The sequence below is a fragment of the Vitis riparia genome, chromosome 15, assembly GCF_004353265.1.
Source record: "Vitis riparia cultivar Riparia Gloire de Montpellier isolate 1030 chromosome 15, EGFV_Vit.rip_1.0, whole genome shotgun sequence".
In the NCBI taxonomy this organism is placed as follows: domain Eukaryota; kingdom Viridiplantae; phylum Streptophyta; class Magnoliopsida; order Vitales; family Vitaceae; genus Vitis; species Vitis riparia.
Window position 1 is genome coordinate 9,738,895 of NC_048445.1, and position 25,352 is coordinate 9,764,246.

A 25,352-nucleotide genomic window follows, 5' to 3' on the forward strand; every position below is an offset into this window, starting at 1 on the left:
ATAATATTTTTATAATTTTTTGAATTTTTTAATTAGCTTATTTTACGTATCGCTCGATACACCGAGATTGATACGCCTCGGGACCTTCTGAGTCGGTGACCGATATCGCGACTTTGAACCATACAAGATAACAACAATGGGTAGGTGGCAGGAACTGCTATTTATGCTTCCCGAAAGGCAGTCTTCTATCTTTTCTTGATTTTTAACACCATGGCTCTTTCTACTTCGCTTCTCTTCGTTTTATATCTCACCCACATGTTCCCTTTCTATGTGGAAATTTGGGTTGCCATTATTGGAATGGGCATCACTTATGTTATGCAATTTTTGCTTGTTATGCTTGACCATTTTGTGCGTTTCCGCTATGTGATGCTTGTCGCTGTCGTGCCATAGTTGCTAAGGCTTTGTACTTGGTAACGGTTTTTGAAAATTATTTTAATAAACAATTTTTTATAATAATTTTTAAAATCTTTCTCTAATTATTTTATAAAACAAAATTTTGTTTAGGTTCACAAGTTTTTAACTTGTTTTTAATATTTTTAAATATATTTTAAAAATAATTTTTATATTTATAGAATTATTTTTAATAATTTTTTATATTTACATAATTATTTTTAAAAATAATCTTTTGAAAATAAATAAAAATATTTTCTTTACCTCATAATATTTAATAAAAATAAAATATTAAAATATGAATAATTTAATACTTAATATTATATAAATTGTTGAATTTTAAATATTATTATATATATATATATAGATATGAAATTTTCTTACATCCTACTTCGTTCAGACAACCTTTCTCTCGAAAGCACGACCCATCCCGGCCGTGGGTTTTAGGGTTTTGTAGCAGCCTCTTGGAGTCACCGGCGGTTAAGAAATGGTGGAGAATGACGAGACGCCATTGGACCTGTTCCTCAAGATTGGCTTGGATGAACGCACTGCTCGCAACACCATCGCCAACAATAAGGTCACTTCGAATCTAACGGCTGTGATTCACGAGGTACTGAGTTTTCTTGTCTCAGATTTTGAATCTTAGCTTTCATGTTCCCGAGAAAATGTTTAATCATTCAAAATTTTGTTTCTCTGCAAATGTGGTCTGCGCTTATTTGAGAAACTGAAATGGCATTAAATAAAAATTCCGAATTTTGTTTTTGTTTTTGTTTTTAATTTCTTCGTATTCTCAGCAGCTGACGGAGAGTTACCCTATTTGTTCACTAATTTCAGTTTTGATATTTACTTTCTAATGAATCAAACTTTTGTTTCTCAGCAACCAAGAAAGGCCTTAGATTTTTTACTTCTGATAGTTTGTGAGTTCCCTCTTTGATTCAGAACGCGAAGCAGAATGAGATTTAAGATGGGAATTTTCCTTTTACTTTTTTTCCTTGGTTTTCTCGGCAGACAAACAGGGATTTTTCTCTTTCTTCATTAATTTTGATTTTAATATTTTTTTTTAGGGATCCAAATTTTTGTTTCTTGCCACCAAACAGAACTTTTGAGTTATTCCTTCTGTTTGTTTGTGAGTTCTGCATTTGTTTGAGAAACTGCAAAACGTCATATTAAGATTCAATTTTTTTGTTTTATTTTTATTCCTCTGTTTTCTCAGCAACCAAACAGAGAAGTACTATCTTCTTCAGTAATTTTATTTATAACACTAACTTTTTTGGGGTACCTCTTTATTTTCAGGCAGCTGTAACTGATGGATGTAGCCGGACAATTGGAAACCTTCTATACACAGTAAGTGGCTTTCGGGGAAACTTTTTTCGATTAAACATTACTGTCCCTGGGAAATAGATGTTTATTCAAGGATCTGTTTGTGTCATTAGGGAAAATTAAAGGTGCCTCTGCACTTAGTTTCAGGAAAATTTTCTTTGCCAATGTCATCAGATTTGTTTGTTGCCAGTGCAATACAAAAGGATGCAGCTTTAGTTTTTTGCTGCTTTCTGACATTGTGGTTCATCTCAAAAGATTTTGGATTCTTTCAGCACTTTCATATATTAGATACTAAATCAGTTTTTTGGAAAAAGGGTTACAATTCGATGAAAATGGAACACCATATTAGTCTGGTGCTGCTGGTACTGCTGTATCTAAACTGAAAAAAGGCTGAGAGTTGAAGCTTATCTTTGAGGAAGATATTCCATATAAGCAAATCATTGTGGTTGAAACAAACAGACATTAATCTGACAGTGGTGCATGCTCAATGTGTGACAGGTTGCTACAAAGTTCCCAGCAAATGCCCTTGTGCATCGCCCAACATTACTGCAATATATTGTCTCATTGAAGGTTTGGAACACAATCTCCTAGATTTTATTTCATATGGTCCCTAAATTTATCTTCTTTCTTCTTTTTATTACTAGAGTTAGTGATTTCATAGTTTTCTTTGGTCAATCACTTGTGTTTCCTTGTGAAGTTTGAATTGTTTGGTTTAGCTTTGACAAAGTTTTTGATGTTTTAGTATTGTTTCTATGTATCTTCAGATTAAAACCCCAGCTCAGTTAGAAGCAGCATTTTCATTTTTTACAAGTACTGGTTCAGAGAACTTTCAGTTGAATGATTTTGAAGAGGCATGTGGTGTCGGTATGATTAGATAACCCAAACTTTTTTATGCATACTGAAATATGTGATTGTAGTTTGATGCATTAATGAACCTGCATTTATGGAAGTTCAATTGCCTGCATTTTCATTGCTCATACAACAGTTTTAAATTCTGGTCACTTCCTTTGTTTTGTTCATTTTTTTAAATAAATGGTTTCCTCTCTCTCAAGCAATTTCTACCTATCTGTGCATCATAGATTTGTAATTTCATTTTAGTTTGTTGAGACAGCTAATCTTTGATGGAATGCAATTAGCAATCTTACCTTCTGGTGAGAGTTCTTATGCCCATAACACCCTTGATTCTTTAGCTGAGAGATTTCGAGGGCTGCTGCTTTATCAATCCCAAGACCATTTATCATTTCAATGTTTTTTTCTGTTTGTTTATTATTCTGGCTCTCGATGAAAACTGTTTGTTTCAATGGAAAATAAAGTTGGCAAAAAAGAAGGATTGATACTTCTAGCAGGACTATGTGTCATGGTTAGAGACTGATTTTGTCACTGATAAGTTATTTTATTAAAGAAATAACATAATATCGAATGATGTAGGTTGCTAGATCCAGCTATGTTCTGGGAAGTGGTATTTGGATATGAAAAAATGAGGCACTTTTCACCATTTTGAAGTCAGTGAGGAACTGATATGGACAAAGTAATAGTTAATATATAGCCTATGTGGAAAAAGAACTAGTTGATAATGTATAGTCCATGCACAAAGGAGGTTTTGTGGTACCATTTTGTTTTCTACTTCTCCCATGCACCAAGGGTGCATCATAGGGACATTGTAATACCATTTCAGTTGACTATCGGTTAGCTAGTTTTCAGAGAACTTTCACAAAACCTGCCTTTTCCATTTTTTTACCAGCACTTAACTTTCTTATTTTATTTTTATTTTTTCCCCTCTTTTTCTTTTGATGGCTAGTTTAGGTGTAGTTATCCTTTACTGATTTTTTTTTCCTTATTTTGTAACCCTAAAGTGGACTACAACTCTCTTCTTTTACTGTTACACCTTTGTTAATCAATTTTATTTCCTACAAGGAAATAATTTGGGACAAACTTTATTCATTCTCAAAGTGGAATTGCATTGTGAAATTTTAAAAGCATCCTTTATTTGGGTCTAGCTTCTGGACTTTGTATACACATAGATGATGAAATTGTGGGTAAACATTTAGATATATCATCCATGAGGCCTAGGCTTGTTGACAGCAAACTATTCATCCAAAATTTGCAGTAAACAAGCCTAGACATCATGTATCCAGGCTTATAAAAGAAAAATTATTAATTGGCTTTTTCTATGAAAAAGAGTGCTGACTTGGATTAAATTAGTTCTTATTAAAAAGACTATTAATTATCTTTTTCTATGGATGAGTGCTGACTTGGGCTAAAATTTGTTTACATCTATTGAATTGAGTATGATATTATATTTTGTGAACTAGTCCCTATGATTAATCTACCAATTTGGGGTTTTCTTATGTTTTTAGTTCCCTTGTAGAGTTATGGAAGTTGATCATTTTACGTGCTAGCAGGAGTTGATGTTTCTGCAGAAGATGTTGAACGCACAGTCAATGAGATTTTTGAAGAGAACAAGAGTACAATTTTGGAGCATCGTTATCGAACAAATGGTCAGTATTCCTGACATGTGATTCTCATGATATGGCAATTGGGCTTCTCTGTATTTGTTTTCCATGTTTTATTGTATGCCTTATTGTGTCATGATGGAAAAAAAAAATCATACTTGATTTAGATACCTAGGTTTTTGTCACAGTTAGTGATACGGCTGCAACTCAGGTAATTTGGGTTGGTTGGTTTGAAGGTTCAACCCAATTCCAATCCAACCCCAACTTGTATCAAGGGTTTCAAGTTGAGGTTGTATTTAGTGGGTTGCGTGTATAACACTAGGGTTACTTGGGCTAGGTAAGTAATGATTTCTTTTTACAAACTTCTCTACCTTGCTTTTGTAGATATCTTGGTTATATTTTGATCAATGGAGGATATGCTAAAAAATGCAGTTACCATATAATATGTCAATGTATATAGGAGTTGGAATATGTTACAAGAATAGTGTAGAAACTTGCAACAAATATAAAATGACCCATGAAATAAGCTTGACTTAGCATTTTTTATATTCTATCGAAGTGAGGTTTTTTTATCATGGTCGTATTTTATAGTATGGAGCACATGGGCACCACCAAAGGTTGGTTTCTTTGTCTAGGAAGTGACTTAGGGCATAATTCCAACTACTGATCAACTCAAGAAGAGGGGTGGACTTTGCCATATAGGTGTTATTTTGTGCAAAGATGAGGAAATGATGGATCTCTTGCTTCTCCACTATTCCAAAGCAAGTATGTGGTGGCAATTGATACTCTCTCTTTAGAGTGGTCTAGGTGATGCATTCTTCAATTAGAAGGAACCTTTTGGGTTGGCACAACTCTTTCCTAGGGAAGAAATGGAAAAAAAAACCTTGAGGATTGCACCCTTTTCTTGTTTTGGATTCTTTGGAAGGAAAGGAACTAAAGGACTTTTAATGATGTTGAGGAGTTGGACTAAGCAATCAAATATGTCTTCATGTATTCTTTTGTGAATTGGGTTAGGGTTTACATAGAAGACCATTGAATGAATATGATTGATTTTGTAGATTGACAGAGTTTCATGTAGAGAGGTTTTTTGTTTATCTCTTTCTTGCCTTGTATAGGTGTCCTTTTTATACACTGTGTATATGTTGGTGCGCCTCCTTTTAGGCTCCTTTTAATATATCATCTCATTTGCCTATAAAAACCCACACACACACACACAATGCATGTCCTTGTGTCCTTGTGTCCTTGTGTGTGTATATTAGGGTATCACCTTATTGCAGATAGTGCCATTAGCAATAATTGGTACTCAATTCTCTGTGGATCATCTGTCCCTTTTGGGCTAAAATGCCACATATCATGATTAGGGTATTGATTGGTCCATCACGTTCATGGACATTAAGTTTCACTCTGGCCAAAATAGTATGATTATGATATTGTCTCATTTTTTAAAAGGTACATACCAAGAGGGCTGGCCTTATTAATTAGAATTACAGGAGATGAAGTTTCTAAATTCCTGTCCCTTTGAATCCCCACATAGCTGGGAAGAGTGTGGAAAGGAAATAAGTAGGAAGATCCGATAGAGTGTACTTGGTTAAAGTTCTTTTCCTACCCTTTGATGGCTTAACATTTAAAAAGATAAAGGTCCTTCTCAACCACATTGGTGGTTTCAGGTGTGCCATTGGCATCCAATGGAACACCAGAACAAGTAGAAGACAGATTACCAGCCTGCAAACCACGTTCAAGGGCTTAGAGAAACAGAGCATCTACCAAGTCCAGTAACTACAATTCTTGCAAGATTAACCATGATCCGTAATATAAACTAAGAAACCACTTGAAAAATGCAAAAATGCATATTGTATAATGGAACTGAGAGTGAGGAGCATTGTAGAAAGTTGGAGAATTATGTTTGAATTGGCAATGAGATTCCCCCCTGGTGGATTGAAAACTGGATGGGGAAATCTTTTGCAGCAGAGAAATCTCAATTGATGACCTGTGTCTTAGTGATGAAATGAAAACGGATGCAAGTTTTCCCCTCCTTAATCCTTTTGTGCTTTGGAAGAACCCATCAGGAGACTCATTGGAGAGAACATTGAACCTTGCTGAGGAGCTGCAAGCTAGCATTTTTAATTTCCTAATTTATTATCAAAATCCATCCTGAGGAGAATATAGTCCAAAAAATACAATGAATTTGATCATATGTTTTTTCATCTTAATCTCGCAAAGCACCTCTTGCATACCCTCTCTGACCTTGGACTCCAAGGATTATTATCAGTAAGCACCTTATCCAAGGTTTGCCTATCATACATAAAAGCATTTTGAGAAGAAGATACTAGTATGTACATCACCCCCCTAGGAATCCAAGAGCTAACATTACAAAAAGGATTTAAAAAAAAAAAAATGATTTTCCTAGCAAGACGAGAGAGGTATGATTACATATTTTTTATTTTATATTGCAGCTAGTATGACATTGAACTTTATTCTCTCTATGTTATCGTCTAGAATATTCCAGATGGATGGGAAAAAATTCTACCATTTTTTTTAAAAATATATTTAAAATTGTTTTTAAGGCTATGCCATGCTTTTTTTCTTCTCAGAACTTCCAAATTGACATTCATTTATTGTCTTCAACAGTTGGTGATTTATTTGGGCATGTTAGGAAGAGGCAGCCTTGGGCTGATCCGAAGATTGTCAAGGTGATGATTTGCAATTGTTTCATTGATAAAATTAGTGAATTAGGTTATTAAGCTACTTTGATGATTGTTTGATTTTTCTCTTCTTTGCTTGTTGGTTTGTGTAACAGCAACTCATAGATGCAAAACTCTATGAATTACTTGGTGCAAGGACTGCAGCAGATGATGAAAAGCCTTCAAAAAAGAAGAAGGAGAAGCCTGTTAAAGTAGAGGTGAGCATAGTTGAATCTCTCTTTAGTTTTACTTGCACCCTCTAATTAACGGGAGATTTAAAATTTCCCTCCTTGAGCTTTATCTTTGCTCTTATGCAGGATAAAATTGTTGCTTTGGAGACTTCTCCAGCACAGCCAGTTGAAGAAGAACTTAATCCATTTTTGATATTCCCTCAACCCGAGGAAAACTTCAAGGTACCCAACTCTCTGGTGTGTTTTTTTCTTTTTTACAACTTTTCACTGGCCTTTGTTGGAGTTTGCATGCACCTTGAGTTTTTTAGTTTTCTTGAACAAACTTCAAATTAGTGGTTTTGATTTATTGAAATGCTGATAACAATTCTACTCCAATTCCAGTTGAATTATTGGTATTTGCTATGCTATGCTTCATGAAATGTCTAGTCATTTCATAATTAATCATCCATGTCTCCAGTATCCGTCCAGCATTTTGGGATTCCATTCACATATTTCAGGGATTATGGTATCCAATATTTTTTTTTTCTCATCCAATAAGACACAAAGACGAAGATATAGGGAAATCCACATAGAAGGATGAGGAATACTATGATATTTATATGTCATACTGGTACTTTTATTTATGATACCTGTCTTTGCTTCTATACCTCCATTTTTTAATCTTCAACTTCTTCCACCCACCCCACATGCAGCTGTTTGTAAGAATTTGATCGAGAGATAATTATGATTATCCTGTGGATTCTCAGGTGCATACTGAAATATTTTTTAGTGACCGCCCTGTCTTGCGACCTTGCAATTCAAAGGAAATGCTTGAAAGACATTTAAAAGCGACAGGTGGAAGAGTTTTTACACGCTTCCCACCTGAACCAAATGGGTATCTGCATATTGGTCATGCCAAGGTAATCAAGTATCTTCTATAAGAAACTCTGAGTTCTGTTATTTTCTGTGATAGTGGTTTAGTTCCATCTTTTTACAACTGTACAGGCAATGTTTGTTAGCTTTGGCCTGGCAAAAGAGAGAGGTGGATGCTGCTACCTAAGGTGAGAATTGCAGTCAGATTCATTGGCTTATATGCTGGACTATGGGCTATTGTTTTATTGGTATTGTTGAGAGAGAGAAAGAAGAAAGACCTTAATTCTCATTAATGTAATTAATCTACTTACAATTGAGAAATATATATATATATATACAAGGCTAGGAGTCCTAACTACCATACATGTATCCTATATTAACAAGGAAAGGTTATATACTATAAATACATTATATTCAACACTCCCCCTCAAGCTGGAGCATATACGTCATATGCACCAAGCTTGTTACAAATATATTTAATCCTAGGACCTCTGAGAGATTTAGTGAAGATGTCAGCTAGTTGATCATTTGAATTAACAAAACTTGTAGCAACACATCCTGATGCGATCTTCTCTCTAATGAAATGACAGTCAACTTCAATATGTTTGGTCCTTTCATGAAAGACTGGATTGGATGCAATATGTAATGCGGCCTGGTTATCACATATGAGTTTCATCTGTTCATCCTTTCCAAATCTCAACTCTAGAAGAAGATGTCTCAACCATATGAGTTCACATGTTGCCAAAGCCATAGCTCGATACTCGGCTTCAGCGCTAGATCTGGCCATTACATCTTGTTTCTTACTCTTCCAAGATATTAGATTACCTCCAATAAAAACACAGTACCCTGAAGTGGAACGTCTATCTGTGGGTGAGCCAGCCCAATCTGCATCTGTGTAACCAACAACCTGAGTATGACCTCTGTTCTCGTACAACACACCTTGGCCTGGTGTACTTTTGATATATCGAAGAATGCGGATTACAGCATCCCAATGGCTATCACATGGTGACTGTAGGAATTGACTAACAACACTCACAGGAAAAGAAATGTCTGGACGAGTAATGGTGAGATAGTTCAATTTACCTACGAGCCGTCGATATCTCCCGGGGTCTCCTAAAGGCTCCCCCTGTCCTGGTACAAGTTTGACATTCGGATCCATAGGTGTGTCTACCGGTTTACAGTCTAACATACCAGTTTCTTCCAGGATGTCTAAAGCATACTTCCTTTGGGAAAGGACCACAGCAGAACTGGATTGAGCTATCTCAATTCCCAAGAAATACTTGAGTTTCCCCAAGTCTTTGGTCTGAAAGTGGGTAAAAAGGTGTTGCTTTAGTTTCTGAGTACCATCCTGATCACTGCCTGTAATGACGATGTCGTCCACATAAACAACCAGATAAATACACTGCCCCAAAGAGTTATGATGATAGAAAACTGAATGGTCTGCTGTACTGCGAAGCATGCCAAACTCTTGAACAACAGAACTAAAACGGCTAAACCATGCTCGAGGAGATTGTTTCAAGCCATATAGAGAACGGCGTAACCTGCATACTAAACCAGACTCCCCCTGAGCAACAAAACCAGGAGGTTGCTCCATATAAACTTCCTCGGCAAGATCACCATGAAGGAAGGCATTTTTAATATCCAATTGATAAAGAGGCCAAGAACACATGGCAGCCATGGAGAGAAGCAGACGGACAGAAGCAATCTTGGCAACCGGAGAGAATGTGTCACCATAATCAGAACCATAAACCTGAGTATAGCCTTTAGCAACTAAGCGGGCCTTAAGGCGATCAACCTGACCATCAGGACCAACCTTAACTGCGTAAACCCAACGACAGCCAACGGTAGATTTACCCGAGGGTAAAACAACAAGATCCCAAGTGCCATTAGAGTGCAGAGCAGCCATTTCATCCACCATTGCCTGTCGCCAGCCTGGATGGGAAAGAGCTTCATGGGTGCTCTTTGGAAGAGAAACAGAGGATATAGCAGAAACAAAAGCAGAATAGGGTGAAGATAATCGATGATAACTCAAAAAATTGTAAATAGGATGAGGATTACGAGTAGAGCGAGTACCTTTCCGAACAGCAATGGGTAAGTCATTAGGAGAAGGCAGAGCCGGGGTAGGTGAAGCCGAAGGGATAGGAAGTGAGTCAGCAGGTGCCTCAGCAAAAGGGAGAGGAGCAACGACACGAGGGCGACGATGATAAACCTGAAGTGGTCGAGGAGGCATAGCATCAGGTGGGGAGACAATGGGAATAGGCAAGACTTCAGAAACAGGAAGAGACTCAGAAGTGGTGGAAAAGAATGGTGAGTCCTCAAAGAAGGTGACATCAGCGGAGATAAAGTATCGATGAGTCTCAAGGGAATAACAACGATAACCCTTCTGAAGTCTGGAGTATCCCAAGAAGAGACACTTCATGGCTTTGGCGGAAAGCTTGTCCTGTCCAGGAGTGAGAATATGAACAAAGCAAGTACAACCAAAGACACGAGGAGGAAGGAAATAAAGTGGTTGGTCAGGGAAGAGAAGGGAGTGAGGAATCTGATCATGTAAGACAGAGGAGGGCATACGATTAATCAAATAACAAGCGGTAAGAACAGCGTCCCCCCAAAAACGAAAAGGAACATTGCTATGGAGGAGGAGAGTACGAGCTGTCTCAACAAGATGTCGATTCTTGCGTTCAGCTACCCCATTTTGTTGAGGAGTATGAGCACAAGAAGATTGATGAAGAATCCCATGATGAGACATAAACGAAGTAAATGGGGCTGAAAAATATTCCCTGGCATTGTCACTGCGTAACACACGAATAGAAACATTGAACTGGGTTTGGATTTCAGCATAAAATTTCTGGAAAATAGAGAATAACTCAGCTCGATTTTTCATTAAAAATAACCAAGTACATCGAGAATAATCATCAATGAAAGTGACAAAATACTGAAATCCTAAAGTAGACGCAGTCCGACAAGGACCCCAAACATCAGTGTGGACAAGCTCAAAAGGAGACTTTGCCCGATTATTCAAACGCTTTGGGAACGAGACACGAGTATGTTTCCCAAGCTGACATGACTCACACGGAAGCGACGATAAAGTGGAAAAACGAGGGACCATCTTCTGGAACTTGGAGAGACTAGGGTGGCCCAGACGATTGTGAATGAGGAGAGGAGCATCAGTGGAAATGCAAACTGCAGGAGATGAATCCGAGGTGAGGTGATAGAGGCCTTGAGACTCACGTCCTATGCCAATCGTCTTCCCCGTACTCCGGTCCTGCAAGGTCACAAATTTATCAGAAAAGGTAATAGAGCAATTAAGAGTACGAGTGATTTTGCTGATGGAAATAAGATTAAAAGGACATTCAGGAGTATAAAGGACAGAAGTGAGAGGTAGAGAAGGCAGAGGAAGGGCCAAACCAATACCTTTAGTCACAGTTTGAGAACCATTAGCTAAGGTAACAGTAGGTAAAGCAGAGGTAGTAGTAATAGAGGAGAAAAGATCCTTATTACCAGATAAGTGATCAGAAGCTCCAGAATCTAGAATCCAGGGTCCAAGAGAAGATGTGTGGGTAAGGCAGGCAGAGGCATTACCAGGCTGGGCAACAGAGGTAACAGAAGCCTGAGATGCGGAAGAGCTCGGAGCTTGAGGCAGCGGAGAATCAGAGGACTGGGCCACATGGGCAGTGCGAGGAGGTCGTCCATGTAACTGATAGCAACGATCGCGAGTGTGGCCAAGTTTATTGCAATAGGTGCAATGAGGACGTTGACCTCTACCTCGGGTACCACTACGGCCTCCTCGAGAGTTAGTTTGATAAACTAACACAGAAGAATCTGAAGTGCTATCAAATGGCAAAGTCTGAGTGGAGGAGATACGGAGGAGGCGAGCAAACACATCATCCAAGGACGGAACTGATGAACTACCAAGAATCTGATCGCGGACAGGCTCAAGATCCGGACGGAGGCCAATAAGAGTAAGAACCATGAAGAACTTGTCAAGCTGTGTTTGTTGAGCCCCAACATCAGGAGTAAGAGGCATCACGGTCAAGAACTCCTCCTTAAGAGAGGCAATCTGGCCAATATAAGTAGATAGATCCAAGTCCTGTTGGCTGAGATGGACAATAGCAGAAGCCACCTTATAAAGACGCTGGATATCATTCGTATATAATCCTTTGGCCTGAGTCCAAAATTTAAAACAAGTTTTGTAGGCCCGAAGATGAAGAAGAATCTTGGGATCAACCGATTGCCATAATACACTACATAACTGTGCATCTATCTTCCTCCACTGTACGCGGTCAACCTCAGGGATATCTGCCTCCTGTGTAATCAAGTGATCCTCATATCCTTGACCCATAAACCAAAGTTCAACAGAGGCAGACCAGGAAAGATAATTGTCACTGCCAACCAATTTCTCCGAAGTAATCATAGGAGATCCAGATATAACAGCGGAAAAAATGGAATTTTTAGTAATCATATCTACTTATCTGGAGAATGAAGTATGTTTGGATTGAAGAGAGCCCTAATACGGCTTCAGATTGCGGCGTGGCACCACCGAAAAAGGGAGATGGCCTCAGATCGCGGCGTGGTACCACCAGAAAGGTAGAAGAACACTTCCCAAGGCACGTGCAGGGATTGGAGTAGAGAAAAAGTAGTCGGAGCTTCGCCGGAAAGACTGTTTGGAGGGCCGACGGAGACAAAAATCCCAAAAGAGGTACGTGCAGGGCTCGAATGGGAGAACCAGGGAGGTAGAGAGGCTGGTCGGCGTCAGGCGAGGCTGCTGGAGGAGGCGCGTCGCCGGAAAATCCCTCACGCGCCCTCACGCGCCGGCGCGTGAGACGCAGCCGCCGGACGGAAATGTGCGCGTGGGCGGCGCGTGGATGCTTTGTTGGTGCCGGTGCCTTCACAAAAGTTGTAGATCTCCTCCAGGCGCTCCTTCTGGTATGGTCGGTGTCGGAAAAATACGTCGCCGGAAAAGTTCGCCGGAAAAGTTCGCCGGAAAATTTTGCCGGCGGTGAGTTGTTTCTGTCGACGATCCGAATGACCGGAAAGTATTGGGAGATGGGGAAGGTGACCGGAATGAAACACGGTCACCGGAAGGTTTCCCGGAGTTGATGACACGGGAAACAGGAAAGAATTAGGTTTTCTTCCTTGGCTCTGATACCATGTTGAGAGAGAGAAAGAAGAAAGACCTTAATTCTCATTAATGTAATTAATCTACTTACAATTGAGAAATATATATATATATACAAGGCTAGGAGTCCTAACTACCATACATGTATCCTATATTAACAAGGAAAGGTTATATACTATAAATACATTATATTCAACAGGTATAATATTTTTTAGATTCTTACTTTGAACTTCTCTACAATGTTATACGGGTTTGGGTATGGGTGTTAGGTGCGGGTATGTGTCTAGGTTTCAAATCCTTCGTATCCCAAAAATCTTAGAACATGGGGATTCGGCTAAAAAGGACCTCAACTATGGGTGCAAATACTTGGATATGACAGTAATGGAAAATATATTAACACTGAATATAAGTACTTAAGATAAGTCATCCATAACACTACATGGTGAATTGTAGTTAGAGAACATATTTATATCTGTTCTGTTATAATAAGATGCCAAGTGTTATTTTACTTGCTAATTGTACATGAAGAAATTATTTATTATGTCTTTTATTTTAATTGTACATGAAGAACCTATTTATTATGTCTTTTATTTTAATAGGCTTCAGAAAAATCGTTAAGAGAATATTATACCACATTATTAGTAACCTTTGATTAGTTTAAAATTTTATGTTGATTTTGTTATAAAAATAAAATAAAAGAGGTAAGTTAGGAGCAACCTAGGGGCTATAGCCAAAAGCATGCTCTAGTCTTACAATTTAGGTTGGATGATGCCTCCCAAAAGTTCTTTAAGAAGCTGATTTTTCTTAGCTGAGAAACTCTCATTCTGGAATGGTCCTTAGGCTCTAGAATGAGTTGTTCCTACTTCTTGTACTACAAAGAACAAATTGGGATTCATTTGGCAACATTTTCGAAAATAGTTCTCAAAAAGAAGTTTTTGAAATAGTTCTTAAAAATAATCTTAATTATTTTTGGAAACAAAATTTTGTTTGAGAACACAAATATGAAAAACAGTTTTCTTGGCTTATTATTTGTGAATGTGTTGTGCACTTTTGTGCAAAGCAAAAGTTTCCAAAGTATCCTTCATATTTTCAATTGTTTCTTGTAATACTTTACAAAAAAACATGTAAAAACTTTGAAAACATCTCAAATTTATTAGTAAAACATTTAACCATCACTTTTTTGAAGCTGGAAAACTGTTTTTAAGAATAGTTCTCATAGAGATCCTTAATCTATCTTCAAGATAACCTTGAATGCTTAACAGGAGGCATTTTGGAAGTTTTGGGACCTCTTTTGGGAATTCATTGGTTTGAAGAATTGTTACTCTAGAAATTCCTAGACCTTGACTCCTTGACTTGTGTTGAACGTCAATTCCCTTTAGAATAAAATTCGTTTGCTGGTTTATTTATTCATTTATTATTGGATCCTTGCATGGGGTTGAAAATTTTGATGGGACTATGCAATTAAAAAAAAAATTCTAGCACATTTTAGAGGGTACACCTTTTAAAGGAAAAGATGGTTAAAAAAGATAGTGTTGTTGTTCTTAATTTTTGGGCTGAACTTTGTTTATTTTGGTGCATTCGGAGAGAACATTATGGCTGAATTGTTAATGAAGGGAAACATTTAGATAGTCAAAGATGAAGAAGACTCCCGTCAAGTCCTTTCTGGATTTGTCTAATGTCCCACTAGGGTTGGTTAGTTGTACATTGTGGATAAAAGGATGTACTTTTGCCATTCTTTGGTGAGGTTGACTTGTGTTTTCATTTTTCTTTTGTGCCCCTTGCATACCCTTTGTTGGTGTGCCCTTTTTTTATTAGACACCTTTTAATATACCCTTTTTCGCCTTTCAAAAAAAAGGAATTTTATATGTATGACATGAGCACTATTCCTTAATAATGAATTAAATAAGCAATAATGATTATTTATTTATTTTTTTGATAAGTTAATAAGCAATAATGATTATCTTAGTACTTAACCTTAAACATGCTTAATTAGAGGCTAAAACTAGTTTAATGCTAGTCTTGTTTAATTATGAATTAAACCTTGATTAAGGTTATGTAATACCTAGTAGTAATGAATTAAATCAGTAATAATGATTATTTTATTACTTAACCTTAAATGTGTTTAACTAGAGGCTAAAATTAGTTTAACACTAATCTTGTTTAAATATAATTAAATCTTGGTTAAGGTTAAACATGATTAATTAACCGCTTAAGCATGTGTATTAGCTTCTTAGGGATTAATTAAAATTATAAAAACCTAATGGATTGATGGGCAGTTGTAGGCATAAAAACTTACAAGTAGAGGGACTAAACCATAAATATGGGAAATGGTGGGCAGTGATAGCCTTAGGGCCTACCACCTCATGCATGCTAGCTTAGGGACTCCTTTATAAGGGCTTCCAACCTTCATTTCTAGCCTTGTCTTTCTAGTAATCTGGTGGGTCTAGAGAGAGAAGCTAGAGAGAGAAAGTGAAGAATCAAGGTAAGGAAGAAAATAAAATTAGCGATTTTGGTAGATTTAGGTTCTAGATGATCTTTTGAAGCAAATTAACGGTAAAGTTGTTTAAAAGTTTAGTTTAATTAGTTATAAACATATTTTAATTATAAATCACAATTAATTAGGGTTTAAGTATTTTGATTTAAATATCTTTTCATGAAAGAATCGAATTGCTTGTTTGTTTAGTTTATTTTAATTGAAAAATAGATTAGTGAATTATGTGATTAATTAGGCTTATTTGAATTCTTGGAGCTTGCTAATGGATTAGGTTTAAGGAAAATCAAAATAATTAGTATATGCCAATTAATTGGGGAATATCAGTATGCATAGCAAAGATTGTTTAATTCACCTTAAATTTGATTTGTAAGCCTACAGGCATGATGATTAGGGAATATGGAAATTAAAGTCATCAACATCAAATTGTTAAAATTAGCAATAAGGGAAGAATGTCATAAGCTTTAATTATGAAATTTTTATGGCTGGAAAACCTAAACTATATTGTTTCATTTCAGTTCCTTATAATAGCTAAGGGTGTCCACATAGAAGGATTGCAAAAGAGAAGTTGGTGTAAGGTAGAAAATTTATACCATTCCTTTGTGTATCTTGGTTCCATTTCTTGAATCATTTATTGAAATTTTCATGTCTTTACTATGATTTCATGAAGTGTTTTAATGTGTCATGGTGTTCTCGGTTTATTGTTTTAAAATATTTGCAATGATATTTGGATACGTATTGGTATGAGGATTCATGGGTTCAGTATTGAGGAAATGGTTCATGGTATGATCGCATTGCAAAGACGATATGAAATAATGACAAATAATAACTAGAGAATAAATTGATGTGGAAAGTGTTTATGTGAAGTTACAGACACTATCTTTCCATATATTGTTTATGTGGGACCGTGGGTCATTGGGTGAAAGTCCCTAAAGTCCTCGAGGAAGACATTCTGATGTTGGTGTATGGAGTTGGTCCTACCTCTGAGTTTTAGTCCTTGAAGACACGGGGTTGGTTCTACCCTTGGGTTGTAGTCCCAAAAGACACAAGATATGACTTATCCTTCGGTGATAGCCCTAAAATAGTCATTATTTATGATCGAGTATCTTTTGGAGCATTGATGGTTGATATGTACATTGGTGAGGGTGTGGGGGGGTAGTAGCTTATCTAGTGTGAGAGGATGGATGAGGCAAAACAGAGATGGAGCCATCAACAACATGCATACATGTTTGACATTATTGCATATTTGTTAATGGTTATAAAATGTTTGTCATGCATGCTACTATATGTTTAATTCAAGGTTTTTAAGGATATGCATAGGATGGTTATAACTTTTCCACTGAGTTGTGAACTCATCCTATCCCTTCCACTTTTAGATGTAGGTCAGAAGACATCTTCTAGGGTGAATGTTTGAGCATTGCTTTTTTGTTGATAAGATGTTGTTTTGCCTTATCCATCCTCTCACACTAGATAAGTTGTTAATCCCCACCAATGTACATATCAACCATCAATACTCTAAAAAATACTTGGTCATAAATAATGACTATTCTAGGACTATTACTTAAGGATAAGTCATATCTGTGTCTTCTGGGACTCATACCCAAGGGCAGGACCAACCTTGTATCTTTTGGGACTACAACCCAAGGGTAAGACTAACTTTGTGTCTTTAGGGACTAAAACCCAAGGGCAAGACCAACCCCATACACCCACATCGGAGCGTCTTCCTCGAGGGCTTTAGGGACTTTCACCCACAGTCCCACATAAACAATCTATCGAAAGATAGTGTTTGTAGCTTCACATAAACATTTCCCACTTATCAATTTATTCTCTGGATATTATCTATCATTATTCTATATTGTTCTTGCAATGTGACCATACCATGAACCATTTCCTTTATACTGAACCCATGAATCCTCATACCAATACATATCCAAATATCATTGCAACATTTTAAAACAATAAACCGAGAACGCCATGACACATTAAAACACTTCATGAAATCATAGTAAAGACATGAAAATGTCAATAAATGAAACCAAGATACACAATGGAATGATATAAAATTCCCTACCTTACACCAACTTCTCTTTTGTAATCCTTCTATGTAGACACCCTTAGCTATTACAAGTAACTGAAATGAAACAATATTGTTTAGGTTTTCCAACCATAAAAATTTCATAATTAAAGCTTATAACATTCTTCCCTTATTACTAATTTTAACAATTTGATGTTGATGATTTTAATTTCCGTATTCCCTAATCATTATGCCTGTATGTTTACAAAACAAATTTAAGGTGAATTAAACAATCTTTGTTATGCATACTGATATTCCTCAATTAATTAGTATATACTAATTATTCTGATTTTCCTTAAACCTAATCCATTAGCAATATTCAAATAATCCTAGTTAATCACATAATTCACTAATCTATTTTTCAATTAAAACAAACAAGCAAGCTGATTCTTTCGCCAAAAAATGCTTAAATTGAAATACTTAAAACCCTAATTAACTTTGTTTTATAATTAAAACATATTTATAATTAATTAAACTTATCTTTTAAACAAACTTTACCATTAATTTGCTTCAAAAGATCATCTGAAACCTAAATCTACCAAAATCACTTACTTTATTTTCTCTCTTATCTTGATTCTTCACTTTCTTTCTCTAGACCTACCAAATTGCTATAGAGATAGGACTAGAAATGAGGGTTGGTAGCCCTTATAAAGGGGTCCCTAAGCTAGCATGCATGAGGTGGCAAGCCATAAGGCTGCCACTAACCACCAATTTCCCATATATGCAGTTTAGTACCTCTAGTTGTAAATTTTTATACCTACAACTGCCCATTAGTCCCTTAGGTTTTCATAATTTTAATTAACCCCTAAGAAGCTAATGTACATGTTTTAAGTTGTTAATTAATCACACTTAACCTTAATCAAGGTTTAATTCATAATTAAACAAGATTAGCATTAAACTAGTTTTAGTCTCTAATTAAGCACATTTAAGGTTTTGGGTAAATGCATCTAGATCATCTATGTCTTTAGGTTTTAGATTTGTAAACTCGTTCCTCATAGCAAAAGGACAACCCTAAGAAACGAATGGAGTTATCCAAATTTCCAATCTCCTTTTATGTAACCTAGGTAGTTGTGATTCTTGGCTAAATAATCACACATTTATCTCTTTCTCTTTAACTATCACCAAAACACCACACAAATATTTTTGACACAATATGGGTGTCTTAAACTTTTTAAAATTATAATAAAATATAATAATTATATCATATAAAATTTAATGATAAATATAATAATTAATAGTTTCTTTATCTCTTTTTAGTTTTTAAAATAAAATTTAAAGATAAATCATAATTAATATTATGTAAAATTTAGAGATAAATATAATTATTAATAGCATAAAAAATTTCAAACTTAATATCTTAAAAATCTAGAGATAAATGAAAATAATTAATATAAAAAATTAAAATTTTTTCATATGGTAAGAAATTTAAAATGAATTATATTTTATCAATATCTAATCTATTAGAAATTTTTTTATTACAAAATCAACATAAATTTTTAAGATTTTAAACTAATCTAAGTTTAATGGTATGATATTATCTTAAATATGTTTCTTAGCATCCTATTAAAATAAAAGGCATGATAAACAAGTTCTTTGTGTACAATTGACCACAACATCAAATTAAAATAAACTGACTTCTTATTAAAATAGAAAAGAGATAATAAATATATTCTCCGGTTACAATTAATCATGTATTATTATAGATGACCTATAGCTATCTTACTATGCTTGTATTTAGCGTTAATTCATTTTCATTTAATGTCGTAACCAAGTACCCGCACCCATAGTTGAGATCCTTCTTAGTCGAATCCCAATGTCCTAAGATTTTGGGATGCATAGAATTTGACACTTAGACATGTACCAGCATCCAACTCTTGTATCCAAACCCAGCTAACATAGCTAGGTAGGATAACATAGTATCTGCTACTTGGGCATTTTCCTTTTTTCTGAAATATCAAATAAGGGAAAACCATATTAAGAAAGTATACCAGAGAAATTAGGAAAGAAGTAGTTTTTCTTCTATTTTATTTGTAAGATCGTCAGACTTGCGTATAAGGTCCATGTTCGACCTTGATTATACCAATATGTTTCCCTTGGACACTTTCAAGTGTATGTGTAGCAAATTAGACCTTGGTTGGACCAAAAAATGGCCTTAAATGTTAACTAAACATGATAATTTACATATGGTATTTACCTTTTGCTAGAAGCAAGGATGGATTCTGTCACAGTCACAAATCTACCATCAATTGTTAATATTTTTTATTTTTTTGTGAATGTGTGGCATCAAAAACAACCAAATGGAAGCAACACAAAGGCAACCAGATACGGAAAATCTTCCTAACTTGTTTTATTTCTCAAGTAATACAAGGTTGCAAAATTAGCTAAGTGCACTAACACTTGGAATATTTCTGGCCTGGGTCCAGGAACCAAGATTCACAGTCTCTCATACACTTACCTGTGTTTCCCCTTTTTCTGATCCTTCAGCAATAGGGGAACTCTTTCTATTTATAGCAGAGGCTCCTACCTCTGTTTGAATTTGAATTTGAATTTAAATCTGGCAGTTTTGGTAGTTATTAAACTACCCAGTTGATCACACCTCTTCCTAAAATGTGCTTCTTCAAGCCCCACACAGCCAGCCCCAAGCCTTCTGATGCCTTTTGAAGCCATTTGATGCAATCCGATGCAGCCACAAGTGGTGCCTCTTCCCAACAAGTGCCACAGAATTGCCACTGCAACTCACCGAACAACCCTTTGATGGTGTCAGAACTTGAGCCCCTGTCCAGCCCAAATTGTTGGAAGTCATCCCACATCCATGCCATAGCCCCTGTGTGCATGTGAGTCAAGCCCACATCACACACCTTGTCTTAGCCCAACGCATGCCAATCAGTCCACATCAATGCTTTGCCTTAGTCATATTTGCTTGTTCAGCCTGCCTCTAATGCATCAGTGTGCCTTGTCCCATGCACTGCTGCACACCTTGTGCCATAACTAGGTGCCCATGGCACATTGGCGTTGCTGTCCATGTCTAGGAGCCCATGGACCAGCCCTTTCACTGCCCTTCCCATGCCTTGCAAGCTATAAGAGGTAGCATATCATGCCTATGTCATGCCCGACCCTCTTGCCTTATAGCAGCCATGCACCATCATGTCTGTGTCAACCCTTCTTGTTGTCTCTGCATCATCCAGTTGTCTCCTTGCCGCTGGCACGTTGAAGTGTGCTGCCAATGTCTTAGGCCCCCATGGGATAGCCCTTGCAAGGCTTTGCCCCACCTTGCAAGTCTTAAGAGTTAGTTATGCCACACCAATGTCATGTCTTGCCCTCTTGTCATGCATCAGCCATCATGTTTGAAATGTCTTTGTTAATACAGTAGCACCGTGTCACGTCCAAGCCCCTCCTTGCTACAACAACAGACCATGGCATTGCACCCATGGCTTGTCATTCCCACACACAAGGCATTGCACCCTTGTGTCATGCATCAGTCACCATGTCTAAGTCACCTTTGTTGCTTCAGGAGCACTGTGCTGCGTCCAAGCCCATCTTGGTGCAACAATGAGCCATGACATTGTGCCCATGGCCTATCATTTGACCACACAAGGCATTGCACCCTTGTGTGTCAAGCCACCTCATTGCATAAGGCATTGTGCCCTTGTGCCACTGTCAAGAGGAGTGACTGCTCTGTGCCCCGTGCCATTGTGGCCATGGCTTACATTCCACCACTTGTCATGAAGTCCATGTGTGGGTGCTAGCAAGGCTTGCCCATGTGCCTTGCCCATGTTGAGGCCTTGTATAAGTGGTCCTCTGTAGCTTGCTCAAGCACGTGCTGCCTGACACTATCCTGTGCCAGCACATGCTGCACCACCAGTCATCGCCATTCCACTCATATGATGCATCCAACCTCTGATCCCACCTAGCTTCTCTCCTGGGGCCCTCATGGGTGCAAGGTGCCTACCCATGAGGCCCTTAGCGCTGTGTCATCAAAGTCAAGGGGGTAACAGATTGCTTTTATATACTGAAATTTGCAATAGTTTATTGAACTTCATTTGAATCTTGGACTGCTTTTCTTCCACCGAAAAAGGATAAAGAAGCTTTAAGTTTCTATTGTTTCTGAGTTTAGTTGTGCTTTGTGGCTATGTTAGGTTTGACGACACAAACCCAGAAGCTGAAAAGAAAGAGTATATTGATCATATTGAAGAAATTGTCCAATGGATGGGTTGGGAACCTTTCAAGGTATAATTTATGATCTAGATTTAATGTCATAAGTTGTGCCTTTCTTTGGGCAACATTTGATATCAATTGGCATTTTGCAGATCACCTATACCAGTGACTATTTCCAAGATCTTTATGATCTAGCAGTGGAGCTGATAAGAAGGGGCCAAGCTTATGTTGATCACCAGGTTGCTTACTAAATATAAATTATATGATTGATTTCATACATAAATCTGATATTTTTTTATTTCATTCCTTATAATTAATTCTTGGATACTGCTAAATAATTTTACAGTTATCTGTTTTGACTTCCTTATAATTAATTATTGGAGACTGCTAAATAATTCATGATTGAGCACCATATCTTGATCCCAATCACTAACTGATATCCAGGTTCTGGGGTTGTGTAATTTCGGAACATTGATTTCAGTCATAATGGTGCTCAAGAAATGGTGATTTCTTTTCTGATGTTAGTTCTTTTGTTTTGCATTCATGACGTTTTTCTATAGTTGAGAAAAGTTATCTAAAAAGGCATTGATTGCAGACACCTGAAGAGATAAAAGAATATAGGGAAAAGAAGATGAATAGTCCTTGGAGGGATAGACCAATCGAAGAATCATTGAAACTGTTTGATGAAATGAGACGAGGCATGATTGAAGAAGGCAAAGCTACGCTTCGGATGAAGCAAGACATGCAGAGCGATAATTTTAATATGTATGACCTTATTGCATATCGCATCAAGGCAAGTCTGTACTCATGGACATCTTAACTATTTCAACATGAGTAGTTACTAATTGATTTCACTTCTTTTGTCCAGTTTACTCCTCACCCACATGCTGGAGACAAGTGGTGTGTTTATCCAAGTTACGATTATGCTCATTGCATTGTAGATTCTCTTGAGAACATCACTCATTCAGTATGCTCCCTTGTCCTTTTATCCTCCATTTTTAATGTGTGTATTTTCTTATTACATTTTGCAATAACTATTTTCAGAGTTCGTTACTTGAAATTTTGATATCTATATGTTTAGGGAATGTTTTATCCTGTTCATAAATATTTAACTGAAGTCAGGTTTGAAAAACATATGCATCTTAACCTTCCAAGTATCATTGCAATGTTCACCAAATTGTAATGCAACTGAACCGTGGAAAGTATAGTTGTAATGTTCACCAAATTGTAATGTACCTGAACTCCAGCCACATGGAATTCTGGGGAGGTTCTGACAGCTCCACTTCAAGAAAATTATAAATGATATCTCAACCAAGAAGAGATCTTGAAACTGGCAGAAAGATATTTTATCAGAGATCTTGAATTTCTCAAGGAAATTTAAGACCACATAGATTTTCTTTCTTTCCTTATGTTGATGCTAAAGGATCGGTAATTTTCTTCCATAGGTCATTGCTTATACAAATCCAGTGCATGATCCTTTCTTGCTGTCCAACATTTTTGTAGAAAAGGAAAAAAGAAAAATGTCGTATATTAATTGAATAAGGAAGGGAAACTAGCTTCCTTTTATAGAAAAACTATAACAAATCAAACTAAATCTACAGCTGTACACCCAAATTTTTAGGAACAAAATAAATTTAAAATATACAATTTATCCCTAAAAAACAGCAACAACTTATCCTTAAAAAACAACAACAAATTATCCATAAAAAATAGGTAACAACCAGATCAGAAAAATTTTGATATGATTGAGATTCTCAACACTACCCCTCAAGCTGGCTTGAAGATGTCATTCATGGCTAACTTGCTTACTAGATCATCAAATTGCTTTTTTGGCAATCCTTTAGTGAGTATATCTACAAGTTGTTCAACCGTAGGTATAGGGCATAACAATCAGTCCATTTTCCAGTTTCTCCTTGATAGAATGTTTATCAACCTCGACATGTTTAGTTCTATCATGGAGTATTGGATTATGTGCAATGGCAATGACAGCTTTATTATCACAAAAGACCTTCATAGGTAAAGGGCTAGCAACCTTAAGTTCTTCAAGTAATTGTTTAATCCACAAAACTTCACAAATGCTGTGGGCTATGGCTCTAAACTCAGCTTCAGCACTACTTCTAGCCACAACACTTTGCTTTTTACTCCGCCAAGTCACAAGATTGCCTCCAACAAAAGTATAATACCCCGAAGTTGATCTCCTATCAATTACACTTCCTGCCCAATCTGCATCAGTAAACACATCCACTTAGAGATGTCCTCGGTTCTCATATAGAAGTCCTTTTCTTGGAGTCCCCTTTAAGTACCTTAAAATTCTGTACACTGCGTCAAAGTGTCCCTAATTTGGCGAGTGCATGAATTGACTCACCATGCTTACCACAAAAGCAATATTGGGACGAGTATGCGAGAGATAAATAAGTCTCCCAACTAGGTGTTGGTATTTCTCTTTGTCAATCACCTCTACTGGACTTGCTGGTTGAAGTGTCAAATTTGGTTCTATAGGAGTTTTTGTAGCCTTACATCCAAGTAAACCTGTTTCACATAATAAGTCTAAGTATGTATTTTCTTTGAGAAATGAAAATACCTTTCTTGGATCTAGCAAACTCCATACCAAGAAAGTATCTCAAGGGACCCAAATATTTTATCTCAAATTCACGAGTTAAAGCTTTCTTCAATCTCTCAAGTTTTAGATTGTCATCACCAGTTAGAATAATGTCATCCACATAAACTATCAACACAACAATCTTTCCTTCTCTTGAGTGTTTATAAAACATTGTATGGTCAGCTTGACTTTGAATATATCCTTGAAGCTTGATTACTTTTCCAAATCTCTCAAACCAAGCCCTAGGAGACTGCTTAAGGACCATACAAGGACTTCTTTAATCAGCAAACCTTTTTTTTTTTTCTAGCTTTTCTTCGAAACCCGGTGGTAAATCCATAAACACTTCTTCCTCCAAATCGCCATTTAAGAAAGCATTTTTCACATCTAATTGGTGTAAAGGCCAATTAAAATGTACTACAAGAGAAAGTAAAATCTGAATGGAATTGATCTTTGCAACAGGTGCAAAGGTCTCTTGGTAGTCAATTCCATAGGTTTGTGTGAAACCTTTGGCTACTAACCTTGCTTTATATCTTTCAATGCTACCATCGGGCTTACACTTGATTGTGAAAACCCATTTGCATCTCACTGTCTTCTTCTCCTTAGGTAAATCAACAATTTCCCATGTTCTAGTTTTTAAAAGAGCATTCATTTCTTCTTGAATTGCTGATCTCCACTCCGAGTGTCCTAGTGCTTCCTGTATAGTTCTACGAATGAATAAGTGAGAGATATTTGAAGTGAAAGCTCTATATTTTCTTGAGAGTCTTTGATAAGATAGATATTTGGCAATGGGATATTTGGTTCAATTCCTAACTCCTTTTCGAATTGCAATAGGGATATCAAGATCAGAAATAGGTAAAGGGGTGGAGTCCGTAGGAAGATTACTTGGATTTTGAGAACTAGGAGCTGATGATTGACCATGCTCAAGATTGACTTGATTATTCTCAGTATTAGAATTAAACTTGCGCCTAGTGTAAACACGAAGCTCAGTGGACATAGGTTATTGAGTTTCTCCCCTTGTTTGTGATGCAAT

General features: G+C 36.7%; 1 protein-coding gene across 1 annotated transcript in view; it reads left to right on the forward strand.

Annotated features, from left to right (window-relative positions):
* Positions 1-797: 797 nt before the first annotated feature.
* LOC117932214 (glutamine--tRNA ligase-like) overlaps positions 798-25,352 on the forward strand; it is a 35,572-nt gene continuing 11,017 nt past the window's right edge. Inside the window, exons 1-14 of the mRNA XM_034853333.1 lie at positions 798-1,000; positions 1,684-1,734; positions 2,209-2,280; positions 2,475-2,574; positions 4,113-4,208; positions 6,792-6,853; positions 6,961-7,062; positions 7,162-7,257; positions 7,782-7,934; positions 8,020-8,075; positions 21,705-21,795; positions 21,876-21,962; positions 22,319-22,516; positions 22,592-22,690. Coding sequence (XP_034709224.1) covers positions 878-1,000; positions 1,684-1,734; positions 2,209-2,280; positions 2,475-2,574; positions 4,113-4,208; positions 6,792-6,853; positions 6,961-7,062; positions 7,162-7,257; positions 7,782-7,934; positions 8,020-8,075; positions 21,705-21,795; positions 21,876-21,962; positions 22,319-22,516; positions 22,592-22,690 — 1,386 coding nt within the window. The 5' untranslated portion in view covers positions 798-877. The remainder of the gene's footprint in view (positions 1,001-1,683; positions 1,735-2,208; positions 2,281-2,474; positions 2,575-4,112; positions 4,209-6,791; positions 6,854-6,960; positions 7,063-7,161; positions 7,258-7,781; positions 7,935-8,019; positions 8,076-21,704; positions 21,796-21,875; positions 21,963-22,318; positions 22,517-22,591; positions 22,691-25,352) is intronic.